Source organism: Saimiri boliviensis, chromosome 12 (genome assembly GCF_048565385.1).
Source record: "Saimiri boliviensis isolate mSaiBol1 chromosome 12, mSaiBol1.pri, whole genome shotgun sequence".
Lineage (NCBI taxonomy): Eukaryota > Metazoa > Chordata > Mammalia > Primates > Cebidae > Saimiri > Saimiri boliviensis.
The window spans coordinates 19867420-19883996 of NC_133460.1; the positions used below are offsets into that span (position 1 = coordinate 19867420).

Genomic DNA, 16577 nt, shown 5'->3' on the forward strand with positions numbered 1-16577 from the left:
TCATTCCATATCCCACGTTCATGGCAAAATCCAAACCAGAAAAACCCCACTCAGGCCTTATTGACCCCAACACCACAGTTCAAAGTATTTGAGACCCCTCTTTCTTGGGGCAGGGACTGCTTTTTCGAGCAGCATTCTACCATTCTTTCCATACAGCAATCAATGTGCCCCACAGCACTGCTGGATACTGGGCAGAGAGCAAACACAGCCACCATCCCCATATTCATAGTAAGAGAAACTCCATAAACCCAGCCATTGTAGTAAGAAAAACTGCATAAACATAGCCACCGTGTCCCCCATATTCGTAATAAGAGAAACTGCATAAACACAGCCACCATCCCTGTATTCATAACAAGAGAAACTCCATAAATACAGCCACTGTCCCTGTATTCATAGTAAAAGAAACTGCATAAACACAGCCACCATCCTGGTATTTGTAGTAAGAGAAACTGCATAAACACAGCCACTGTCCCTGTATTTGTAGTAAGAGAAATTCCATAAACACAGCCCTATTCGTAAGAGCACTGTGGTACTCTTGGAGTGCTCTATTGTAAGAACTGTTAGGGTCCTTGCTAAAAAATATGGGGACAGACTACCTCATCATTTTGTATATATGATGAATGAAATCCGGGGATGCTCATTAGCAAAATATCACATTTGACATTTTCCATCTGAAGTTTCAGGCTCTCCTGCTCTCAACCTGGGTAGTTTCAAAGGGTCTGTGGACCAATAAAAGAACATGATATTTCAGAAACTTCTTCTGTAAGGACAGGAAGAAATCAAATACTCAGAACACAGAGCCACTAAAACCCCACAGAATGGATTCCAAAATATATATCACAAGCAAATAGCTGTGGCAAAGGGTGAAAAGCAGACAGAAGCTGAAATAAGGGCTTAGTTGAAGACAGTAGGTAAACTGTATGATTTGATTATTCATGTTGCCTAGCTACTATAAATGATTGGGCCAGTCGTTCCCTTTGGATGAAGATATCTTTATATCAACTGTAAGCTTATTTGAAGAAAAAGTGAAAAAAGACTAAAAATAAAGTTTAGAAATGTAAAAAAAAAAAAAAAAAAGAAGAAAGAAATTACTGCACTGCTGCACTAAGCAAGTAATATAGCAAATAAAGAGAATAAGGTAAATCTATATGTTTTGAGGTATAAAGACATCTATGACATTAAGTACAAAAAATTGGGGGGGTGAGAGGGAAAACAAAAAAATACAGCTATATACAGTAAGCATATCTTTGCAAAGGAAAAAAGTATATAAACTTAGTAGATCCATAAAAAGGTCAGGCAAGATAAATGCCAAACTGTTAGGTGTAACACTGGAGTGGTGGATGAGGATGGGCACCAAATTTTTCACTTACTGATAGGTTACTGTTTTGGAATTTTAACTGAAGTTTCTTTATTATTATTATTGGGTTTTTTTGAGGCAGTCTTGCTCTGTCACCCAGGCTGAAGTGCAGTGGTGCAATTTCAACTCACTGCAAACTCTGACTGCTGGGTTCAAGCAATACTCCTGCCTCACCCTCCCGAGTAGCTGGGATTACAGGCACCTGCTACCACACCTGGCTAATTTTTGTATTTTTTTTTTAGCAGAGACGGTGTTGAACCATATTGGCCAGGCTGGTCTCAAACTCCTGACTTCAGGTGATCTGCCCACCTCTGCCTCCCAAAGTCCTAGGATTACAAGTGTCAGCCACCATGCCTGAACTATTTTTTTTTTTTTTTTTTGAGACAGGGTCTTGCTCTGCTGTCCAGGAAGGACTGCAGTGGTACCATCATAGCTCACTCCTGCCTTGACCTCCTGGGCTCAAGCAATCCTCCCACTTCAGCCTCCCTGGAATTACAGGCATGCACCATCATGCCCAGCTCATGATTCACTTTTAGTGTTTTTTTTTTTTCTTTTGAGACGAAGTCTTGCTCTTGTCACCCAGGCTGGAGTGCAATGGCGCAATCTTGGCTCAGTGCAACCTCTGCCTCCTGGGTTCAAGCCATTCTCCTGCCTCAGCCTCCAGAGTAGCTGGGATTACAGGCACGTGCCACCATGCCCAGCTAATTTTTGTATTTTTAGTAGAGACAGGTTTCACTGTGTTGGCCAGGCTGGTCTCGAACTCCTGACCTCAGGCAATCCACCTGCCTTGGCCTCCCAAAGTGCTGGGATTACAGGCGTGAGCCACCTAGCCCAGCCTAGTTGTTTTTTTTTTTTTTTTTTTTTTTTTTAAATTCACATTTTGTACAGACGGGGTCTATGTTGCCCAGGCTTAAATTTCTAAAAATAATTTTCTTTGCACATACAAAGGCAAATACAAGTTTGCTGTAAAATGTTCAGTCCTAGAAATGTATGAAACAGAAAGATGGCAAAACAATGTACTCCTTCCTATTCAACCCGAGTACAAGGTGGAGATGGGAGTGGTGACGGGGCAACACGCTGCCCACACTCTCATATTCCTGCTGTCCTAAGGGACAGCCACCCCAGTTCCCTGTGCGAGGCATGGCGCCAAGCTGAGGAGTGACACACACTGTGGAGACCAACCAGGGAAGCTGCTCTGCTTTGCACTGCACTGAGGACGCCTGGAAGGGCTCTCTCTAATCAGCTTCTCCATGACATGAGTCAGACTTCAGGCTCCATTTGCAAGGGTTCTTCTCAAGGCTTTAAAAGGTTCCACCCTGTGCTCTGGGGCCTCTTCGAGCTCCTGTAGATAACTCATGGAGCAGTATCCTCTCACCAGCATGTCCACCTGAGGAGCCCCACTGGCATCTGTTGTGTGTACCAAGGCTTTGAATATATCTCTGGCTGAAAAATAGAGTTCCATGTTCTGAGACTTAAACGCCAACTGGACAACTTTCAGAAAGCTTCAAAATGCTCAGAATTAAGATGCAAGTTGTTTTTTTTTCTTTCTTTGAGACAGAGTTTCCCTCTTGTTGCCCACGCTAGAGTGCAATGACACAATCTCCACTCACCACAACCTCCGCCTCCTGGGTTTAAGTGATTTTCCTGCCTCAGCCTCCCAAGTGGCTGGGATTACAGGCATGCACCACCACGCCCGGCTAATACTGTATTTGTAGTAAAGACAGGGTTTCACCATGTTGGTCAGGATGGTCTCAAACTCCCGACCTTAGGTAATCCACCCGCCTCAGCCACCGAAACTGCTGGAATTACAGGCGTGAGCCACTGCACCAGCCAAGATGCAGGTTGTTTATTGTCTGCCAGAGCAAAAATTTGCAAAGAGTTCATATATTTTTCAAGAGGAGTTTGGAGAAAAAAAATACAGGGGGGCCATCTGAGGAAATAATTTGTAGCACTTATTAAAAAAAAAAAAAGGAAACATAATACCAAACAGCCGTTACAAAGAATATATTGATTGACACCAAGATTTACCAAGAAGCCTTGGGCTTATAAGAAACACTGTAGAAGACATAATTCCATTTTATTTCTAAGGGGGAAAGGAGACTGCATATATATATAGGAGAATATAGATAAATGGAGAGGGAAGGAGAAAGGAAAGTAGAGCAGATAGGCAGAGAGAATATACGAATAATGAATATTTAAAAATGGATATATAAAAGAAAAAAAAAAAATCAAGAAAAATGTCCAAACTGTTAACAACAGCAGATTTAGGGGTGGGGTGGAAAGATAGAGCATATTATTGGAGACTTTTATCTCCAGGCTTTTTATTTTTTAAGAGTCCTACATTTCTGCATTGTTGGAAGTTTTTCAAATGAGCATTCTAAATTTTTATACCAAAAGTCATTAAGATTTAAAATACAGATAGCCTAGATTTTCAACTGGATACAGGATAATCTCACCAAACACCCTCAATACATGATAAAAGGAATTCAGAGTTAACTAGGACCTACAGGAGTAAATTCAACTTTTTGTATCCTTGGCATTGGTGATATGGAATATGAGTCAATACATGAATCATAAGAGACAGTCAAGAAGTGATAACCCAACCCACCTTCGAAGTCAGCATTTTGCTTTTTCTCAATAATGCATTAGTTAAGTGCTAACGGAAATGTTTACCACTTCTCAGTCATAAACTCTTGAGGCTAAACAAGACCTCAAAGGTAATTCAATTCACTCCTAGATCTTAAATCCTAGATCTTAAATCATATGCCCTCCTAGATAACTGAGACTGACCTCCTAGATAATTCAATGCCACCTCTTTCCTAGTCCAGGAAAATCGAAAAATAGAAAAATCACAATTATTCTTTATTTTTTTTTTGAGACAGGGTCATGCTCTGTTGCCCAGGCTGGAGTGTAGTGGTGTGATCACGACTCACTGCAACCTCCGCCTCCCAGGTTCAAATAATTCTCGTGCCTTGTTAGCCTCCTGAGTGGCTGGGACTATAGGCTCATGCCGCCACGCCTAGCTAATTTTTGTATTTTTAGTAGAGACAGGGGTGTGCCATGTTGGCTGGCTGGTCTCGAAATTCCTGGCCTCAAGTGATCTGTCTTCCTAGCCTCCCAAAGTGTTGGGATTACAGGCGTGAGCCAATGCGCCCAGCCAAAAATCATGAGTTCTTAAGACAAAATGTTCCAAGGGGTTGAAGACTCCCATCCATTGCATATATATTATTATTACTGTTTTTTTAAATATTTTATTTTGAGATGAAGTCTCACTCTGTCACCCAGGCTGGAGTGCAGTGGTATGATCTCTGCTCACTGCAACCTCTGCCTCCCAGGTTCAATCAATTATCCTGTCTCAGCCTCCTGAGTAGCCGGGATTACAGGCATGCACCACCATGCGGGGCTAATTTTTGTATTTTTAGTAGAGACAGCGTTTCACCATGTGGGTCAGGCTGGTCTTGAGCTCCCGACCTCGTGACCTACCTGCCTCAGCCTCCCAAAGTGCTGGGAGTTACAGGTGTGAGCGCCCACCCAAATATGTATTATTAAAGCAGGTTTCTAGCTAAAAAAATCATCACTCTCTCTCGAGGTATATAAACCCATTGCAAAACATCTTTACCCATCTTCAACATATTCTATCTCTGTATGAATTTAGGTTTGGATTGACAATACCAATATCACGGAAACTACCGCGTAAAATGCAATATTCGGACATATCTTCTTCCTGAAAACTTTGTCTCCAATGAAGATGTGCTGTCACCTCAATAGCCAAGTCATCCACAGGCAAGCTACTGATACAGATTTACCACTGTTTATTACTAGCCTGTGTTTTTGTAACAGAACTTATTACAAGAGTTAAGTTTGAGGACTTATGGGCCACCATTTTGATGATATGTACATAGAGCAAGACATAAAGAAATATACATGTCCAGAAACAATTAAATATCTTACACAGCAATGCTTAATGGCTACGAATGACAGCTTAATCTAACTTTGATTTTGTCACCTGGTTTATGCAGAATGCTTTTTTTTTTTTTTTTTTTTTTTTTTGAGACGGAGTTTCGCTCTTGTTACCCAGGCTAGAGTGCAATGGCGCGATCTCGGCTCACCGCAACCTCCGCCTCCTGGGTTCAGGCAATTCTCCTGCCTCAGCCTCCTGAGTAGCTGAGATTACAGGCACGTGCCACCATGCCCAGCTAATTTTTTGTATTTTTAGTAGAGACGGGGTTTCACCATGTTGACCAGGATGGTCTCGATCTCTCGACCTCGTGATCCACCCGCCTCGGCCTCCCAAAGTGCTGGGATTACAGGCTTGAGCCACCGCACCCGGCCTGCAGAATGCTTTTTAAGTTCATTCTGAATATCAACACTTAAGTGAAAAATCCACTTGGGACATATAAATTACTTCTTAGCTTCCGCAGTACCATCAGAAGGCTCCTGCACTCTCTCCCTTCCTCTTTTATCTCTGAACTGTCAAGGGCTCTCTCACTGAGCCAAGCACGCTCAGTCCATGTGTTACCTCACTCCTACCTCTGAGATACTACGGGATGACATACCTTTCTCTCATCCCTGCAGTAGCTCATTTGAGGTTGAGTATTGTTTCTGTGAATATTAAGCTTAGATTTCCCTAAGCAGAAAGGATTAGGTATTCCTTATCTGAATTTTGGTTCTTTGTTTCCTACATTGGTTTATCAAATGCTCCGTCCGTACTAATTGACCTCTAGCAACCACATGCACTTCAGATTAGAAATACAAACCTGTGTTATGATAGAAAAGAACTAACCTAATATAGGGCGGCAGAGTGGTTAAGTTCAGATAAGGCCACTTATTCGCTGCATGCTCCTGGGCATACCCTGAGCCTCAGTTTCCCCATCTGCAAAATAAAGATAAACCACCTACCTAATAATATGTACTGAATAAAACTATTTTGCCAGGAGTTCAGATCTCTCAACAATTAGGCCACAAACTATCACCCTAACTTGATCTCCTCCTCATTCCTTCCAGAGGTACTGTTTTCTCAGCCTCCAGGCCTCAACCTAGAATGCCACATACCTCACTTCCATATAGCAAGACACTCCCTGAGCTTCTAGGCTCTTCAATGCCACCTCTTCTATGAAGCTTTTTTTTTCCCTCTTTCAAGTCAGGAGTTAATTCTCTCTGCTCTAAAATTCCCAAGCACATTTTATGTCGATGCTGCATGACCTTTATCCTGTGCCCCCTTGTATTAATAACTGGAAACAGATTTGCTCTCCCTGACTAGTCTACAGTCTCCCTTTTTATTTTTTTGACATGGAGTCTTGTTCTGTCACCCAGGCTGGAGTGCAGTGGTGCGATCTTGGCTCACTACGACCTCCGCCTCCTGGGTTCAAGTGATTCTCCTGCCTCAGCCTCCCAAGCAGCTAGGACTACAGGCGCATGCCACCATGCCCAGCTAATTTTTTTTTTTTTTTTTTGGATTTTTAGTAGAGATGGGGTTTTACCATATTGGCCAGGCTGGTCTTGAACTCCTGACCGTGATCCACCCACCTCGGCCTCCCAAAATGTTGAGATTACAGGCATGAGCCACCGCACCTGGCCTGGTTTTGTTTTGAGACAGAGTCTCACTCTGTTGCCCAGGCTGGAGTGCAGTGGCGTGATGTTGGCTTACCACAACCTCACCTCCCAGGCTCAAGCGATTCTCCTGCCTCAGCCTCCCAAGTAGCTGGAATTACAGGTGTGTGCTACTACTGCCGGCTAATTTTTGTATTTTTAGTAATGATGAGGTTTCACCACATTGGCTAGGCTGGTCTTGGACTCCTGACCTCAAATGATCCACCAATCTTGGCCTCCCTAAGTGCTGGGATTACAGGCATGAGCCACTGCACCTGGCTCAGCCTGTAGTCTCTTTAAGTGCATTTCTGTTTTCCAAACAGTGCATGGCACAGTGGGCCGCATGCAAAAGGTGACCAAGAAATACTGACAGAAGGAAGCAAACTGCAGGTTATAATTTAACTATTCTAAGGAGCAGAGAGATCGTAAGGAGAAGACCTGCACATATCCTTTCTCTGTGGGTTCCGTGAGCAGCTGCCATACAACCCAGGCCCTGACATTCCCCATGGTAGATGGATCATGTGTGGACAGACGTGAACGTGGGTGACAAGCTTCTTGGCATCTGCCCCTGTGAACTGTTCCAGCTAAAATAACCTACTTTGTCTGCATTCACCAAAGAGGCCTCAGGGTTGGAGAAAACAATCAAATCAATCAAATCAAATATTCTTCAGAGGATATTCTGTTGTCTAAATTAGTAAATACGAACTTAAACATAAATCACCAAGATCTGGTAAATAGGTGGGAACCATTTTTCTCTTTCACAAGCCATTCTTGACTCTCCAGAAAGAGGAAAAGCAAAATAATTTTTCTCTCCCACACCATGGACCTGGCTGTTTACATTAGCCATTACAGTCTGTGGTAGCCAGGGGTTCCATATACAGGTTGAACATCCCTAATCTGAAATCCAAAATGCTCCAAAATCTCAAACTTTTGGAGCAAACCAGACACAGAGGACCTCATGTAGCTAATGCGCTTACAGAGGGAAAAGCAGACAACTACTTATTTACTTGTTACATAACAGTGATAAGTACAATGGAGGAAAAGCACGGGTGAGCAGATGATACATCGTACAGCATAGCCTCACCTAACTTTTTGTCTGCACAAATGGGAAAGCCAAGGATGCTTTCCCTAATGAAATGATATGTGAACCCATCTGAAGGATGAAGATGCAAAACATAAAAGTAAAAAGAAGCGGGGAGATCCCTGCAGAAGGTGGGGAAAAACACTATTATTAACGATAATAAAAAATCATTCTTGGCCTGGCACGGTGGCTCATAATTTAAACACATTAGAAGGCTAATGTGTTTAAACACATTAGAAGGCTAATGCTCCTAATTTAAACACATTAGAAGGCTAAGGCAGGAAGGTCAGGAGTTTGAGACCAGCCTAGCCAACATGGTAAAACCCCATGTCTGCTAAAAAAATACGAGAATTAGCTGGGTGTGTTGATGCATACCTGTAGTCCCAGCTGCTTGGGAGGCTGAGGCAGGAGAATGACTTGAACCCAGGAGACAAAGGTTGCAGTGAGCAGAGATCGCACCACTGCAGTCAGCCTGGGCAACAGAGCAAGACTCTGCCTCAAAAGAAAAACGAAAATCACTCTCTTTTGACCACTATTTCTTTGTAATTGTTCTTTCAATTCTGTTTCAGTTTTGGAGGAACTGCAGATCTTTTCTTTTTAGCATAATTCATCAGTTTGTCTTGAGACAAAGATCAAATTTCCTACAGATTCCTCAATGCTTTGCATATAAAAAATAATCGGGCTTTCAAACAAAACCAAACAGCTATCAATGTACTGTACGCAGTTAGCTCCTAAAACCCACGGCATACTTTCTTTATTTGAGAAAGTTATCCTAATATTTATTGAGTACCTACTATGTGCCAGTGGGCCAAGTGCTCTAACGCCATTATCTCATTTAATACTCAACAGATAGGCACCACTGTCATCATCTCCACTTTACAGATGGGGAAACAGGACAAAAGTCTGAGTCATCCAAGAGCCCCTGGCTTGTAAATGACAAAGTCCGGATTGGGACCAATGAAAGCAGAAGACTTGAAAGTCAGTACTAATTAGGGCTTCATCCCAACATTCTGCTGTTGGCTAAATATGTCACGTAATTCCACACATCCATGCCTTTGCTCAGGCCATTTACTCTACCAGGAATGCTAATCTTTCCTTCTTCCTTCCCACGTCCTCATAAACACATGTTCTTCTTTTAGGATGTACCCTAAACACTACTTCCATTATTAAATACTCCCCTTTTCTTTTTGTCTTCTTTTTCTGGAGACATAGTTTTGCTCTGTCACCCGGGCTGGAGTGCAGTGGTGAGATCTTGGCTCACTGCAATCTCTGCCTCCCAGGTTCAAGTGATTCTCCTGCCTCAGCCTCCTAAGTAGCTGGAATTACAGGACTGTGCCACCACCCTCGCCTAAGTTTTTTAATTTTTAGTAGAGATGGGGTTTCACCATGTTGGCCAGGCTGGTCTTAAACTCCTGACCTCAGGTGATCGTTCCAACTCAGCCTCCCAAAGTGCTGGGATTACAGGTGTGAGCCACTACCCCCGGTCTGCAAAATAACCACTTTTTCTATATTATAAACTGTAAAGATAAAGGAACAAAGGTAAAAATAACGGACAGAAGAGCCTGCTCTTCTTGCTGTGGCTTGGTAATAATTTTCTGGAAAGAGCCACTGACAAACAAGGTCAAGAAGTTACCTAGAAAAGGGACTGAAAGAGAAGATAAGCAGACACTGCTAGGCCATCTCCAGGTGAGAAGCATCTGACTGACCAAATCTCTGGCTTGCAAGTCCTTCATTTCTCCTAAATACTCTGGGGTGGTGGGCATGAGTATGTGCACCAAATCCCTGCATCATGCAGTCTATGTGCAGCACCGGTGTGTACAAAGGAAAAGAACTGGGCCTTTCCTGCAACAAGCCCTCATCAGCATCCTGCACCGGCTCGCCTCAGAGTTCAACAGGTGTTTAGTTGTAGGGATGGACCCAGCCTTGGTAAAACCACAGCCTGTTAAAGAAGATACAACCAAGGCTGGGAGGCAAGAAAATAAACTAGAGGGATGGGGACATTTTATAACCAGCTGCGAAGGGAGAATGTTTAGGGAGGCCAACAAAAGCAGCACATTTCGATGAGCTTCATTTAATTTATATTTAGCCTTCTCATTCTCAGTAATTGAATGCATTATTTATTTTGGCCAGCAATTGCTGCCTGTGGCTTTTAGGAGAAAAATAATAGGCTTTTAAGGTTTAGCACCACAGCATTTAGAGACTCGAGTAAAAATCATCAGATAAATTATTAAACAAGAAGCGGACTCCACATTCCCACTCTCCAGCAGTAAAGTGACAGGGGAGGCAGATGAGGAGCCCAGAGTCCTGGCACTGAGGGCGCTGTCTTTATCCATGCACAGTGTATGGGGCTGCCCTTACACCGACTGTCTCTCCGTGGGGACAAAGGACGTTATAGGAAGTACAACAGGCAGAAACTACTCACAGCTCTCCTTCAACAGTTCTTGGGAGCACCAAATCTTTGATGAGGGGGATAGCTTTATCCAGGTAGAGAATTTTTGTTTTGTTTTTTTAAAAATCCCATGAAGCCCTATATGGGATCTAATCATAAATTTCCTGAGATCCACAACATTCAAATTCATGGTCCTGGTTTTGTAACAGTGGAAGAAGAAAGACTGAGGCTTCCAAAGCCTCTACTTGCAGTTCTAGTAAGTGATGTCATAGCTTTGGTATCGCAGCTCACAGTTTGTTGCTAATATTGCAGGGAAAAACAACTCAGGGGTGTCTACCTGGGTCCACCGTTCCTGAGCTTTTAAAGAAGGAACCTATTTATAAGCAGGTTTAAAATTTCTAACATCCAAGGAAGCATCTTCTAATTTTCATCCTGTACATCACTAGGGTTTTGGTGATATGTTAATTTTTGGTTTTCACTAACCCTTTGTTCTTTATTATTATTTTTTTAAGTCAGAGTCTTGCTCTATTTCCCAGGTGGTGCGATCTCAGCTCACTGCAACCTCCACCTCCCAGGTTCAAGCGATTGTTGTGCCTTAGCTTCCCAATAACCCATCATTCTCACCAAGGCAAGCACTGGGAAAAGTTCCATGGTGACCTACACACAGCAGACACGCGCCTGTCCTAGTGGGGAGAGGGGGTGTCGCAGATAATAAGCAAGTAAGCAAACACATTAAGAAAGCGTCAGCTTGTGGAATGAGCAATGATGATAATGAGGATGATGCTGTAGAGGTGACAGAGTGGGGCAGGGTTGCTTCTCTAGCTATAGTGGCCAGCAGAGGCCTCTGTAAGGAGCTGTGGCTTGTTCTCACCATCTGCCTTGTAATTAAAAAAAAAAAAAAAAAATACAACTATCTGGGGAAAGATCATTGTAGAGGCCGGGCGCAGTGGCTCAAGCCTGTAATCCTAGCACTTTGGGAGGCCGAGACGGGTGGATCACGAGGTCAAGAGATCGAGACCATCCTGGTCAACATGGTGAAACTCCGTCTCTACTAAAAATACAAAACATTAGCGGGGCATGGTGGCGCGTGCCTGTAATCCCAGCTACTCAGGAGGCTGAGACAGGAGAATTGCCTGAACCCAGGAAGCAGAGGTTGCGATGAGCCGAGATCGCGCCATTGCACTCCAGCCTGGGTAACAAGAGTGAAACTCCGTCTCAAAAAAAAAAAGATTATTGTAGAAAGAGGGAACAAAGCCACAAAGGCTCTGAACTGGGAGACAACTAGTATGTTCAAAGAACAGAAGCGGGCCCGTGTGGCGATGAGGATGGAGGCGGGCAGGCACCAGCTCACAGGGGAACTCAAGAGGCAAGTGTTCAGCTGCACTCAGAAGAGACTGAAGTACCCCAGGAGTTAAAGGCAAAACCAAGCAAGAGTTTTAAAAGGTTCCTGGGCAGCAACCACGCATGAAGACTTCACTGCCAGAGCCGCTCCAGTTGAATTAAGACACAGTGATCTCCAGAACTTCCACAGCAATGGTTCAAAGAATGCAGGAGTGACCACTCACCAGCTGGTCCGGAATGCCCACTCAAGACAATGGCAATAAGCGGTGAGGCGCCACCCTTGGCATAATCTGTGCGGTTGTGTCAGGAAGAGAACTACCACTGCAAACATCAGTTTACCTCCTATGGTGCTATGGTTGAGCCCCAGAATTCGTTTAGGCTTCATAGTCAACACAGTGGTCAAGGGGCACGGCCTTGAGCCAGAGAGATCAGGGGCTGAGAGCTGGTTCAGTGACTCCGGAGTGGACCTACCCCAAGCAAGTTAGTTGGCCACTCTCTGCCTCAGTTTACTCACCTGGGTAATGAGGCACCAACCAAAGCACCAGCCCCATGTGGCTGCTGGGAGGATAAAATGAGATAACGTGTGCAAAGGGTTCGCCACATAACAAATACTCCATTAACGTCACATAAAGATTTCTTTTACCCTCTGTGTTACGGCCTGCAGGGTGGGTACCCTGCTGCCAACCTGCCAGCATGCCCCCGGCATACATCGTTGTGGTAGGTAACCAGGGTGTCCTGCAGCAAACACCTGGGCTTTCCACGTGAGTGCCTTCTCCTGGCTGAAGTGTGGAGCAGGCCAGAACGCCAGCGGTTAATATCCCGGAAGGAGCACTCTGTCCATGACAGATGGGAATAAAGGGAGATCACCTGTCTTCCTTGCCCTTCGGGTGGGGTAACACTGGCTGTATCTGACAGTACTTCCCAGATGGGAAGGAACTTCAGCTGCCCACAGGAGTGACCTGTTCGATGGTGCATGTTTTTTCTGGCTTCCTTTTTTTTTTTTTTTGAGACGGAGTTTCACTCTTGTTACCCAGGCTGGAGTACAGTGGCGCGATCTCTGCTCACCTCAACTTCCGGCTCCCAGGTTCAAGTAATTCTCCTGCCTCAGCCTCCTGAGTAGCTGAGACTACAGGCACGTGCCACCATGCCCAGCTAATTTTTGTATTTTAGTAGAGACGGGGTTTCACCATGTTGACCAGGATGGTCTCGATCTCTTGACCTCGTGATTCACCCACCTCAGCCTCCCAAAGTGCTGGGATTACAAGCATGAGCCACCACGCCCGGCCCCTTTCTTTCCCTGTCTCATCTCACATCAGCCTTCTGATATCACTGAGATCACCTTCTCTCAAACAAACGATCCTGAGCATCCCTGCCTAACAGACGGCTTTGGTGCCTAGTATGGAAAGATCAGTCTTGGGCAGAAATTTTATCTGTTAACAGCAAAATGTAGGGTGCTCGTCCTACCACAAATTAGATGGTACTTGTGTGTCTCTGGGGTTTCGAATACACAAACATCAACAACAACAACAAAAGAAAGATGAATCTGCCATTGTGAAGCAGTCCTAATGTCTCACATTCTCCAAGTATGCTGAGTTCAAGATGTCTGAGCTGCATGACCTGGTCTGTCCTAGAGAGATTTAAGAAGGTTCTTACAGGAGGATATCTGTGCTCTATGATCTGAGTGTACAAATGCATATGTGTCCAATATGCTTCCTAACAAGAGAAATAAATTTAAAACTCATCATTTATTGATTTTTTTTTTCTTTCATTAAAGGAATCTCTCTTGGTAGAGAGTAGTGGTTCACACCTGTAACCCCAGCACTTTGGGAGGAAGAGGCAGGAGGATCAGTTGAGCCCAGGAGTTCAAGACAAGCCTGGGCAACAAAGCAAAACTCCATCTCTATAAAAAACAAAAATAAGGCCGAGCACTGTGGCTCATGCCTGTAATCCCAGCACTCTGGGAGGCCGAGGTGGGTGGATCATGAAGTCACGAGTTTGATACCAGCCTGGCCAGCATGCTGAAACCACATCTCTATTAAAAACAAACAAAAAAAACTGGCTGGGCATGGTGGTGTGCACCTGTAATCCCAGCTACTCGGGAGGCTGAGGTAGGAGAACTGCTTGAACCCAAGAGGCAGAAATTGCAGTGTTCCAAGATTGTGCCACTGCACTCCAGCCTGGGCAACAGAACAAGACTCCATCTCAAAAAACAAACACATAAAAAGTATAAATAAAAACAAAAACATTAGCTGTGTGTGGTGGTGTGCATCTGTAGTCCTAGCTACTCAGGAGGATTGTTTGAGCCCAGAAGTTCAAGGTTACAGGGAACTATGATCACAGCACTACACCAGGCCTGGGTGGCAGAGCAAGACTGTCTCTAAAAAAAGAAATCTTTGTCTCTCTCTACATGCATACGCACATACCTGAGTCAGTTTTCCTAAGCAGCAAGTGAATGCCCAAGATGACAGAATGATGGCCTTACCTTGGGAGAGGCACTGGTTGGCCAAGGCCACCTGACCAGAATGCAGGTAGAGATTGAGACGTGTGAAGATGCCCGTCAGGGAGGGGATGGTGATGAAGCAGTAGGCAACACAGGCCTAGGAGAAGGGGAGAAACATCAACGCTGGCAACACCACGGTGGCAGAATCATACTCCTGTTTTCATCCCTCATGTATTTCTAAGTAAAGAAACTTACAATAGTGAATTTCCCCATTCTGAGCCCCAATTTTCCCCTCTTGTACAACTCTGCTCTGTCTGATCACCCTCTGGGAAGACGGGGGTGTAAGGGGAGTGAGTGGTAATGCAGTAAAAACAAATCCTCACCCATCATCATAGGAAGTAAATAGGTAGCACCTAACGTTGATAAACTGAGAAATAGCAGTTTAAACCAATTACTTAAAAATAAGGAGGTAATCAGAAGCAGTTGCTAAAGAGTTTGAGGTGGCTGAGGAAAGAAGAGCAAGGTGACACAGGGCAGAGCCAGGATGCTTATTTTTTACTGTCATCTTTTCAGTATGATTTCATGTTTAAAAACACAGACACATACTGCTTTCTTAAAGTTTTGAACAGGGCTGGGTGCAGTGGCTCACACCTGACATCCTAACACTGCAAGGTTGAGGGAGGAGGATCACTTGAGGCCAGGAGTTCGAGACCGGCATGGGCAACCTAGTGAGACTCCCCTCCCCCATCTCTACAAAAAACAAAAACAAAAACAAAATTATCTGGGCATGCATGGTGGTTAGAGTGAACTATGATGGTGCCACTGCACTCCTGCCTGGGTGACAGAGCAAGACTCTGTCTCCAAAATAAATAAATACGTAAATTTTGAGTAGCATCACATCGGATAAAATTTTCAGCTTCAAGAAGCTGAAAATGTTTTTCAAAGCTGAATCAGGCTGGGTACGGTGGCTCACGCCTGTAATCCCAACACTTTGGGAGGCTGAGGCAGGCAGATCACTTGAGGATAGGAGTTTGAAACCAATCTGGCCAACATGGTAAAACCCATCTCCACCGAAAATACAAAAAAATTAGCTAGGCATGTTGGTGGGCGTCTGTAATCCCAGCTACTTGGGAGGCTGAGGGGGAGAATTGCTTGAACCCCGGAGGCAGAGGTTACAGTGAGCTGAGATTACACCACTGCACTCCAGCCTGGGTGACAAGAGAAAAACTCCGTCTCCAAAAAAAAAAAAAAAAAAAAAAAAAAATGTTGAGCATCATTATCATCTAGAGAAAAAAGCCCTTTCAGTTACAAGCACAATATTATTATACATATTTTTATATTAGAAAACTATTTTCTATTTTATAGTGTTATAAACTGTGTTATATTAGTATTATATTAGAGAAAAGGAAAGCTAGTTCAGCTGGCACAGAAACATGCAGCTCCATCGCTCATTTACCTTCCCCACAACACATATTAAAATTCAGACTCTTTTAACCATTTCTCTTGAAAACATTAAGAAAATGGATCATCCCATAGATACAGGGAAAAATAAAATTAATCTGAAAAATCAATACTAAACCATTCTTATCATGACACACTTTTCTTTTTCCAGGAAGAGTAATTTAGTAATCTGCAAACTAAACAGACCACTGGAGTTCAAAGTCTGACAGTCCTTATCTTGAGAACGTACCCGGACAAACGCAGCCGTCTTTCTGGAATGATTTCCTTTCATTACTTTTCTTGTCTCCATTGCCAACCGGTTTACACTCTGAATTTGTGAATAAAACAGAAATGGTAATGAAGTAATGGCCAATTCAGATGAATGTCTTCCATAGAGATTTGAACACTAACTACAAACAGGTCAATGAGAGCAAGCTTTCTAGGACCAAGACTGGTTAGCACCAAACCCTGAAACACCAAAGGGGTCATCAGGCTTGATCCCATCATGGCTTGAGCAAATATCTACGTTTGTCATGCCTTCCGATCAGCATTATAAATGACCATTTTCTGGCTTAACAAACAGCTGGGATTCACTTTCTCCATTTCCAAAAATCCCACCGCACCAAAGTTTAAGAATTCAGAGATCTTGGGCCTGGTGCCTGTGGCTCACGTCTATAATCCCAGAACTCCGGGAGGCCGAGGTGGGTGGATCGCCTGAGGTCAGGAGTTCAAGACCAGCCTGACCAACATGGTCAAACCCCATCTTTACTAATAATACAAAAATTAGCAGGAGGCTGAGGCGGGAGAATGGCTTGAACCTGGGATGCAGAGGTTGTAGTAAGCCGAGATCACACCATTGCACTCCAGCCTGAGCAACAGAGCAAGACTCTGCCTCAAAAAAAAAAAATTTAGAGATCTTAAGAGACACCTCCAAAGCACA

General features: G+C 43.9%; 2 protein-coding genes across 3 annotated transcripts in view; one reads left to right on the forward strand and one right to left on the reverse strand.

The window, feature by feature from the left end:
- KNOP1 (lysine rich nucleolar protein 1) overlaps nt 1-15893 on the forward strand; it is a 93589-nt gene extending 77696 nt beyond the window's left edge. The window contains exon 6 of the mRNA XM_074381982.1: nt 15810-15893. Coding sequence (XP_074238083.1) covers nt 15810-15864 — 55 coding nt within the window. The 3' untranslated portion in view covers nt 15865-15893. The remainder of the gene's footprint in view (nt 1-15809) is intronic.
- VPS35L (VPS35 endosomal protein sorting factor like) overlaps nt 1-16577 on the reverse strand; it is a 149683-nt gene that overhangs the window by 38206 nt on the left and 94900 nt on the right. For both annotated transcript variants that reach the window (XM_039478174.2, XM_039478173.2), the window contains exons 25-26: nt 15888-15965; nt 14240-14354 (exon numbers count right to left, since the gene is read on the reverse strand). In XM_039478174.2, the coding sequence (XP_039334108.1) occupies nt 14240-14354; nt 15888-15965 (193 nt within the window). The remainder of the gene's footprint in view (nt 1-14239; nt 14355-15887; nt 15966-16577) is intronic.